This window comes from Colossoma macropomum, unplaced genomic scaffold (assembly GCF_904425465.1).
Source record: "Colossoma macropomum unplaced genomic scaffold, Colossoma_macropomum, whole genome shotgun sequence".
Lineage (NCBI taxonomy): Eukaryota > Metazoa > Chordata > Actinopteri > Characiformes > Serrasalmidae > Colossoma > Colossoma macropomum.
In genome coordinates, this window is record NW_023494806.1 from 31,924,939 (window position 1) to 31,935,507 (window position 10,569).

The 10,569-nt window shown below is 36.5% G+C and overlaps 1 protein-coding gene across 1 annotated transcript in view; it reads right to left on the minus strand.

Moving 5' to 3' along the window:
- Positions 1 to 6,464, minus strand: part of tmc2b (transmembrane channel-like 2b) — a 31,916-nt gene extending 25,452 nt beyond the window's left edge. The window contains exons 1-3 of the mRNA XM_036598986.1: positions 6,193 to 6,464; positions 2,545 to 2,586; positions 1,093 to 1,489 (exon numbers count right to left, since the gene is read on the minus strand). Coding sequence (XP_036454879.1) covers positions 1,093 to 1,489; positions 2,545 to 2,586; positions 6,193 to 6,235 — 482 coding nt within the window. The 5' untranslated portion in view covers positions 6,236 to 6,464. The remainder of the gene's footprint in view (positions 1 to 1,092; positions 1,490 to 2,544; positions 2,587 to 6,192) is intronic.
- Positions 6,465 to 10,569: the final 4,105 nt, after the last annotated feature.

Here is a 10,569-nt window from a genome sequence, read left to right on the forward strand (position 1 = left end):
ATTTCTTTGCCTTTGGAGCTATGTGTCTTGGTTTGGGAGAATGGTTTAAGGTACTTAGGTCCAAAAGGGTATTGGTTCATATTCCTTGGTACAAGTTGGGTACCCTAAATGTAGATTCACAAAAAAAGAGAAAGTATGAACAGTGTCCTTGCGATTAAGTGCCCTGAGAAAGGCACTTAATCCCAAGGGAGAATAGGTATGAGGTACTTAACCTAAGGCTCGTATTGGTTTGAATACCTGATCTGGGCAAGAAGTATTTATACAAAGAGGGTTCAAAGTATCAGAAGGTATTTGGCTTTTGGTCCAAAGTATCCTTTCATATCTTTGTGTTAGGAGCTATGTTTTGGGGGAATTGGTTTGAGGTCCAAGAGGGTACTGGTTTAAATTCCTTGGTAGATGTTTGGTACCCTAAGTGTAGATTTATACAAAGGAAGTTGAAAGTATGGATAGTGTTGCCCTTGTAAGTAAGAGCCCTAAGAAAGGGTTACAGGTGCTTAACCACAGGGTGGTATTGGTTTGAATTCCTGATTTGGGCAATATGAGGAATGATTTATCGAAGAAGGTTGAATTTAATGTATTAAATCAAATGTGAATATCATTGCCCATGAGTTTCGCTCAACACCAAAGTATCAGTATATCTTTGCCCTTGGGTATAAGTGCCTTGACAAAGTGGTATTGGTTTGGGGTTCTTAAAGTTGGTTTGAATCCATGAGGTGGGAAGAATAGAGATTTGTACAGAGAAAGTATAAACTCAAATTCAGCTCCAACTTTCTACACCTTTGATATGATATTGTAAAGAACAATAATCATTTGTAAATTAAAACCTGTACTAAATGAGGTTCAAGTTGTTAATTGTTGGTAGAAAAAAACTCAGATTCCTTATAGCAGACCAGTGATTATGTTCCCTTACAATACCACAGTAATCATGGGGAAAGTTGGTATTAAATGCCCTTCTCAAGCTAACGACACTGATACTTTCAAACCTGTATCTGTATGATGGTAATCTCATTTGGAAACTGCTTTGAAATTAAACCCAAACAAAAAGATGATAAAAAGAGACTCAGAGAAGGTCAAGCCTACAGAATACTGCACCTGCTGGTGTCTCCTTTCTTCTTCTTGTCATCACCCTTTTCTTTCCCTCCTTTTCCAGCTCCTTTGCCATTGCCTTTCTTCTCTTTGTTGTTCTCTTCCTCTTTCTCCTTTTTGCTTACTGCTTTTCCTTTCCTCTTTTTCCCTTTCTCCTCCTCACTGTCGGGCTCGGAATCCTCGGCTTTAGCAGCCGCCTTCTTCCTGCTTGCCACTTTTGCTCGGCCACGGGGACGCTCATCCTCGCTCTCCTCCCCACTGTCCTCTTTCTTCTTTCTGCTTTTCCGCCTGCGTGGAGCCTCTTCCTCCTCCTCTTCCTCCTCACTCTCTGGTGGCTTGGCCTTCTTTCCACGAGCGGCTGGTTTGGCCTTCCTCCCACCTCTTGCTCTCCTGTTGGAGATCCCTGGAGACCCACGTAGGTACAATTATAGGTACAATTCTACAAATAATAATTCTAAGTTAAAGTTAGTTTTGCCCTGGAGCTAAGAGGCTAATTCCATTACTTATTAGCTATATTAGCCTCATTTTACCTGTCTTGGCTGATCACCTACATTTGGGATGGCTTAAATGACTTTAAATCACACTATATGGACAAAAGTATTGGGGCACCAACACATTACACCCACAGGAGCTTTTATGACATCCCATTCTAAATCCATAGGCATTTATATAGAGTTGGTCCACCTTTGCAGCTTTCGCGAACTGAGTACATGACTACATCCTTTTACAGTACCACACTTGAATTCAGTGAGCTCTGGAGAACGACCCATTCTTTCACAAATGTTTGTAAAGACAGAATGCATGGCTAGGTTCTTGATTATATACACCTGTGGCAATGGGACTAAATGAAACACCTGAATTCAAAGATTAGGCCCTGTGTTTCAATACTTTTGTCTGTACAGTGTCTGTTAACAATGTATCCCTACACATGTCCCGGTTTAAATGTATAATTTACATAGGAAGTGTAGTTTATTTGGAGCCATAACAGGTGTTTTGTGCGTCTCTTTTTGCAGACATCTTGCACAGGCTATATCTCAGTTGTTTGAGTCAAATTTCATGTTTAGTTGAAATAAGTTTGAATTTATTTGCTTACTTATTCTATTGAGAAAAAAAATATATATATATAAAATGTGCCATAACTTTTACACCAGGCATTTTAAAATTTTCTGTTTTTTATTTTCCCAATGCGTTAAATTCAGCAAATAAACAGTAATTGTGCATTAAAAGACATTTATTCTCTATAGAGGATGTGATAACTTATTTTCACTTAGAAAATCAACTAAATATGTAACTTGACCCAAGGCACACAAATTTTGTATATTATTATATAATTCCTTTGCAAATATGGAGATTCTGTACACACAACAATGTTGAATTAATCCATGAAAGTTACAAATAGAGCCCTCTTAACAATAAAAGACAATCCCATATTTCAGCTGTATGTTTTATATGACTTACCATCATTTTCACTGTCATACTCGCCATCAAACTCCATCCCAACTACAAAATAAACACACATACACACACACATAATATTTTACTAATGGCAATATCTAGACTGATATCCTGTTAATACTGCAATATAATGCTGCAGTTTAATGCAAAACAGTACAATGCATTATAGCTGACGACTTCTATAGACTCCATGTATAAACGCAGCTGCAAAAAAGTTGGGAAAGTATGTGAAATATCAATAAAAACAGAAAACAATAATTATTAAACTCTTTTTAAACTGTATTGAACTGAAATCAGTACACAACCAATATTTGGTGTTTTAACTTACACACTTTAGAATATTTGTATTCAAAAGTTTGTGAATTTGTAAATATATGCTCATTTCTAATGTGATGCCTGCAAAATTTTCTGAAAAAGCTGGGACAGGAGCATGTTTTCCACTGTGTCACATCACCTTTCCTTTTAACAGCACTTAATAAACATTTGGGGACTGAAGATCCAAACTGATCCTGTTTTGAAAGCAGATTTTTTTGCCGTTCTTCAGCTATACAAGTCTTTGTTGTCACATTTTGCACTTCAAAGTATGCCCAATGTTTTCAGTGGAAGACAGGCAGGCCAGTCTAGCACTGGCACTCTCTGATTACACAGCCATGCTGTTGTAACATGTACAAAATGTTTCTTGTTGTTGTCATGTTGAAATAAGCATAGACGTCCCTGAAAAACACAATGCATATGTTGCTCCAAAATGTGAATATATCTTTCAGCATTAATGTAAACACACAGATGTGTAAGTTAACCACTAACACCCCCCACATCATGACAGACCCATGGATTTTGAACTTTATGCTGGTAACAATCTGGAGGGTCCTTTTCTTGGCCGGAGAATACAACATCCATGATTTCCATTAACAGTCTTAAAGGTTGAGAATACATGTTTCTGATGTGCATCAGTCCATTTCAGATGAGCTTGACCCTGAGAAGTTGGCACTATTTCTGGATGTTGTTAACATATGAATTCAGCTGTGCATAGTGCAGTCTTAACTTGCATTTGTGGATGCGGTGATCTGGTGATATTCATCACAGCATGGTGGTTTTTAATACTGTGCTATCTGAGGGATTGCAGGTCATAGGTGGTGTTGGCCTTGCTTTTTAAGCACAGAGATTTTTTTGGATTCCTTGAATATTTTTATTGATATTTTGCACTGCAAAGGGTGAAATACCTAAAGTATTTGTTGAGGAATGTTGTTCTTAAACAGTAGGGCTATTTACTGACACTTTTTGGCAAAGTCTTGACCCATTCTTGCCCGTTAAAGGTTTAGGCTTTTCTCTGGATGCTCCTTTCATACCTAAGCAAGGTTACATTGCTTCTTTTAAAATGTTTTCTGAACATTTAACAGTGTTCCTAGTCTTAAATTGCTTCTGCCTCAACTTTTTTGGAATGTATTGCAGGCATCAGGTTCAGAATAAGCATATATTTACACAAAAACAGTGAAGTTGATAAGATAAAACATTACATATTTTGTCTTTGTGCTGCTAAAGTGGTTTTACAAATCATTGCTTTCTGTTAACATTTCACATGCTGCCCCAATGTTTTTGGAACCGGGTTTATAGTACTCCAGCTTTCGAAAGCTTGGAATTTTTACACATTTTACATTACCAAAGAGCAGGATTAGACTAAACAATGATGTGACAGTTTTCTTTTCCAAAAGATTGTTTAAAAGCACATGTTGCCAATGCAACCCATTCATAAATAAAGCTACTTCTTATTTGTTACACTCAAAATCATACACAAATAAACAAAACCCAATAATCCATAAATTATACAAAATTATAGCTTTCTAATTGTAGGATGCTCTCAGTGAAATTAAGTCATAATTTTACAATATCTTATGGTTTCCATATGCGCTCAGCATAGAGTTCAGCTCACCTCACCAACCAGAAAGGAAAAGAGAAAGAAATAAACATTGACTCAAAATTTCTGATGTATTATAACAATGGAATATTTTATTTTGTCAAATTTACCATAATTATACAAACCCAATTCCAAAAAATTTGGGAAAGTATGTCAAAGTAACAACAAACTTTCTAATACATGCTATTAATTCTTATACTTTAATGCACTTGTTCTTTCTCACATTATCACTTTTTTGTATTATTAAGCCAAAATCTTCAGAAAATAAGTTATTTTTAAAGTTATTATTATTTTTTTTAACCTGTTGAGTTTGAAGATGGATAAAAACCTTTCCTTCTATCTGACAAAAAACTGGCTTTAATACAAAAAGCATGTGAGCCAAACAGGAAGCTAAATTGTGCTGCTGTGTTAATAACAAATTCAGGCCCGAGTTCATTTGCATTACATTTCTTTTGTTAGCTGCTAAATTGGCTTCCCCACCAGCGTGTCAATCATTTCTTGTTCACAGAACTCTTGAAATGTTGAAAGAAATGACTAAAAATAGCATTTGGTGAGTAGTTTGTAGAATCGTAATCCATACTGTAAAAGTTATTATTGTAAAAAATGGTCAATATGACAGGTGATTCCAACAATATGATGACCAGGGTTGGTTTTAGGTTCAGGTTTTGGGTTGAAGTTAAGGTTAGTTTCCAACTTAAAGTTCAAGTTCAGTTGCATTTAATACATATTTAGATGAAGGTTAGTTAAAGTTCATTAAAACAACATGAGCATCTACAAAGCATCTACAGCAGGCTCTCAAAAACATGTTTCCATGTTCTAACTTCTTCTGTTACAGCAACGAGATTTAATTCCAGGTCATTTTTACTCGTCAATGTGTCATTAAATATTTACACGCTATACAGGACACTGTGCATTTTTACATGATGTTAAATAAAAATAAAAACTCTGGAAAAAATGGAGGCTTCCTTACGCATATCAGCACTTCAGAAATTCAATAAATATGCCAAAACAAAAGGTCTGCATCCTTCAAATACAAACACTCCCTTGTGAAAGACAAACGCACTTAAGTGTACTTTTCAAAAGTGTATTTAATTTGAAAAGTACATACAATTAATATTTACACTTTTAACATACTTTAATACATACTAAACTGTATTAAACGACTTAAATGTTTTTTACTTTAAGTGCTTTTTTTAAACAGCTTAAGTTACACTTAAGTAAATGTAAATATAACTTACGTATAACTGTTACTACACTTGGAATATATTAGTAATGTACTATTGGATGTACTGATACACGCCAGTGCTACTTATTGAATTATACTGCAGATAAAATGCACTTAATTGCATTTCAAATTATATTTCACGCTTCAGTCCATTCAACCAATAAAACGTATTTACTTATATAAAACATAATTAAGTACACATTGCTAGTTAGATTGAGTTATACTGCAACTATATCTGTACTGAAGCATACTTTCAATGTCATCGCTTTAAAAATACTTTGAAATGTTTAACTAAAAGCATACTAAATATAAAAAGCACGTATAATTTGAATGTTTAACTTAAAAATACACAGAAAAGTATGTTTAGTGTATTTTCCATAAAATATATGAATTAAAAAAGGAACTCTATACGCAACTAAGGATACTACTGATGCTTCTTTTTCACAAGTAAGCAGAGAATCCTCAAAAAACAGTCAGTATGAATGAAGGAATTGAACTTTAATGATCTACTCACCGTCATCCATAGTTATTGCAATATCACTTTTCCTGCGCGGCATTGTGGCAGTTGCGCTGGCTTCAGTCAATGTATTCCCATAAACAGCAGTTTCTTGCTAGTGAAGGCATCTAGGGCAGAGCACCTGAGTAGCGCCCAGCTTCTGTGTGCAGCAGGTGCGCCTCTCCACGGGCTGAGCATCAGATATCTCCTTGACTACGGCAAATGATATTGCCCTGGAGATTCGTATCAAAAAAAGGCCTGGGGGGGGAATCACAAGCAGAAAATGGAAAAAAATACTGGACAAATAACCTAAGACTGAACCTGTGGACATCCTAAAACAAGCACGTCATAGAAAAACCATCTTAACATCTAAAACATACATTAATGACCATGTGGACTAAGAAATGTAAGCAAAAATAATGTAGAATTTACTCAGTGTTTTATTTGAGGTACAAGAACGGAAGGGGCTGTAACAATGGACAGTGGAAGGATGGTCAATGGTCTATAGAAGCATAGGTAAAGGTAGATTCTATGAGTACCTACTTAACAACTCTGAGGTGAAGTCTAAGTGCCAATTTATGCAAGGCATGTAATGGGTGTGTCTTAATACCTAGTAAGCTGCCCTGCTCCCTACTGCCTATATAGCCAGCTAGTAAAAATGACATCACTGCCACTTGCATGGCTGTCAGAACCACAGGCATTTGACCCACCACTTTTCAAAGTACTTGGGTGATGCCCTACCAATTTTTCATTAAGTTCAAGTTGCTTACATTCAAACATGGAAAAAAATCCACTATCGATTTTTTACTAATTAAATTTTTCAGTACGTACTGAAATTGTTACACCTGTATTTGCTAGCTAGTAATGTTTAACAACAGGATCGTCACAACCTAGCTATAGCTAGGTCAGCTAACCAGTTATTTAGCCAGCTGGACATTCAAAACAACAGCATGAGGTGACAGAGCTAGCTAGCATGCTAATCTATGAATACCTTCGATGTGGCAAAAACTGTAACATAAGTAAAATCATAAACAAAATGATATTCAAGAATGATAAAAATTTGTATGATGAACAAAAGCAAGTAAAACACCAGACAGTGGTTAAAGTAACTTGTCAGCTAACAAGTTATTTAGCCAGCTGGACATTTAAAATAACAGCATGAGGTGACGGAGCTAGCTAGCACGCTAATCTATAAATACCCTTTATAGGCAAAAACTGTAATGTACGTAAAAAATCATAAACAAAATGATATTCAAGAATTTTTACGATAAACAAAGCAAGTAAAACACCAGACAGTGGTTGAAATCCCTTGCATTTGAAGATAACTTCACCGCTAACAAGACGACTTCATGAATGAATTGGAAATTGAAGAGAAAATATTCCAGAAAGCTCAAGAAGGTAGTAAGCAGCACATTTATGGTAGACTTCCCAAAGAATAAACAAGGCAGAGATCCACAGCCTGAGGTGTAAACAAACCTCACGTTTTAACGTGAGTTACACTGAACAAAGATTCTAGTGCTTTCTTTGGTTTCTGTTTTTGACCTGTAGCTGGAATGTCTGATTTTTGGATGTTTCTTTAATTAGTCGAACACATGTCCGCTTATGTGGACATAACCTGGCCCTGTGAATAATTCAGCAGCAATTGGACACCCGGCCGCGGGGTGTGGAGTCATTAAACCGCCCCGTTCCTGGAATTATGGCTGCGCTCCTCTGTAAGCTCATCTTCATGTGTCCCTGTTGTTCTGCTCCGTCACTGCGAGGACTCACATTTCTGTTTTCTGGTGTTCAGACAGTCCATGATAAAGCGTTTTTAGTAGAAGCTTGGAGGAAAAAAAAGAAGTAGACCACTGCGTTTAGCATTAGCCAGAAGCACTTGAGTAATTTAGCATCAGGCTTTGTACTTTTTACAAGATTTTTTCACATTTGCTTTTAAAATAAGTCATCATATAACAGTTAGTTGTGATGGCACAATCTGTTAGCGCTCTAACAATGCTTCTTTGTACTCCTCACAAGAGTAGCTATGTTTGACTATGTTAGTATCAAGCTAACAGCGTTAGCTCGGCGGATGGGGTTTTTATGTCAGTTCTACTTCAAATACAGACACTTTTTAGCTCATAACAGGCATTTAATAATCTTTACTTTGTATACTACTAGCCTACTAACGAGGACAGAATCCATTTATGAAGAGAATATAAAGTTTAAATCAGCTAAAGTGAGTCTGTTAGGAGCAAACAGTGATGTTCAACTAGCAGTTCGTCATCTGGTTGCATGTTATGAGTGCAGATTTCAACTCTAACAACTGGGCTTTTTCAAGGAGTCATTATGAAGCCGTATTAACATGTCTGTTGAAGCTCTCCTGTTTATGCTTGTAACATTGCTGTTCTTGCCAATGATTTCATCTTCACCCGGCTGTAGTGAAAGCCACAAACTGCACGTTGTCCCTGAATGCCTTGGAGAAAACAATAACTTAAAAGTATGCATACTTTCTTTGACTGCGCCAAAAACGGTAATGAATGACCGGACATTTCAGCCATAATCTTGAAATACAATGGTCATTTGAATAATAATGTAGATACCTGTACACTCTCAGAAAAAAAAAGGTACAAAACTGTCACTGGGGCGGTACCCCTCTTGTCACTGGGGTGGTACCCTCAAGGTTACAATTCAGTACCTTTAGTCAGCGAACATAATTGTACCAAAATCCACTGAAAGTTGTATGGACTCCACACACCCCGTCTCGTCTCCGGTCTTTTTTTATCATTCAGCTTTAAAACATTACATTACAAATATGTACTTTTCACTTGGGAAAAGCGTGTTTAAGGTACACAATTGGACCTTAAAACCACTGTTGTACCTTTGAGGTTACATTTACATTGTTTGTACCTTGATAAACGAAAAATGTACCAGCACTGTATCTTTATTTCTAACAGCGTACCTCTCCACTGATCACCGGTTACTATGAAATGGATCAATTTATGCTGCAGCTAACTGTTTCTATTTTAGCACATTAAAAACATAAACTAAATACATTTGATAACTTCTATATGATAATATTTGACCTATCTCTTCAGAGAGTATGACTGCAGCACAACATCAAATTCTACCTAAGTAAGTGGTTTGGTTGGAATTAGCCAGAACTTTATGTGTTTTACAGACTTTCCAGGAAAAAAAAAAATCATGTTAATCTGGTAAGAATTGAAAAAGCTGAGGTGAACCTGATATTGCGACAGTTTGACATCAGCAATGGTACTACTTTTTAGGCAGAAGGAATTGCCAGTATTAAGGCACTGTAGACAATGTTTATGGCTTCTTTATGTTACATTTTCTTTATTTTGCAGAAATGTTGTATTAAAAGCAATAGAAAAGTCAAGGAAACATGTTTTATATTGAGTATTAATGACATAGCAACCACCTGTTATAGCATAGCAATGGCGCAGCAATACCTATCATAGAACCACCACTGTTTAGGTATTATGTTGTGGTGGATCAATTCTCAGCAGTGACTCTGACATGGTGGAGTTTTTACACATCAGTATCACTGCTAGGTTGAGACTTTTTCAAAAACGATGAACTCTTTAACTGTGACCTCTCCTAAGAGTGTATTTACTTACATTTACATTTACGTTTCTTGCAATTATGAACTTTTACAGCACACTAAGTGCTGGACTTTCCATTCGCACTTTAACACACAGAGTGATTGTGTCTCAGTCTGATAGATTTCAGGAAGCCAGTCTGTCATAAAGTGGCATTGATTGGCATTAAGTGTCTTGAATTAATCATCTACATAGTACTACAGCAGCATCCGATAACATCTGAGAGCTATGCGCTGATGGGCTTGGATGTCCCCTTAGTACGGCAGTGAAAACAAGAAGGATAACATAAATGACATCATATGCATCAAGAAAGCATTCATCCTTGCTTTATAATCTCTCTGTTTGCGAGATTTCTTGAGCCTCAGTGGAGCTAAGCTTCTTTAATGTAGCATTTGCTATCAAGTCTTATGAATCCACTTGCTACCTGAATCCAGAGAGAGCAGCAGCTCTCAATTAAGCAGGGCTTACTTAAATGAACAAATGAACAAAAATCTCAAATGTCTTGGATTAATAGTTAATGCTATCTACTCATGCATCTTGCATGAGCACCTGCAAAGTTAATGAGGCTTATGCGCCAAGTCTCCAATGAATAAATGTCAAGATTGCATGAAATTTATGCAATCAATCCATAGCCAGGTATCTGTATGTATATGTTTAGACTATGGAGATCCTATTATAAGCAATGCTTTCTAGGTCCCTGACAGATGTTCCATGCTAAGTGCTACACTTTGCCATACTGAATGGCGTAGTGGGGGTCACAAGAAGATTAGTGAACCTCATATCTTAGCTGGCAAATCTCTGG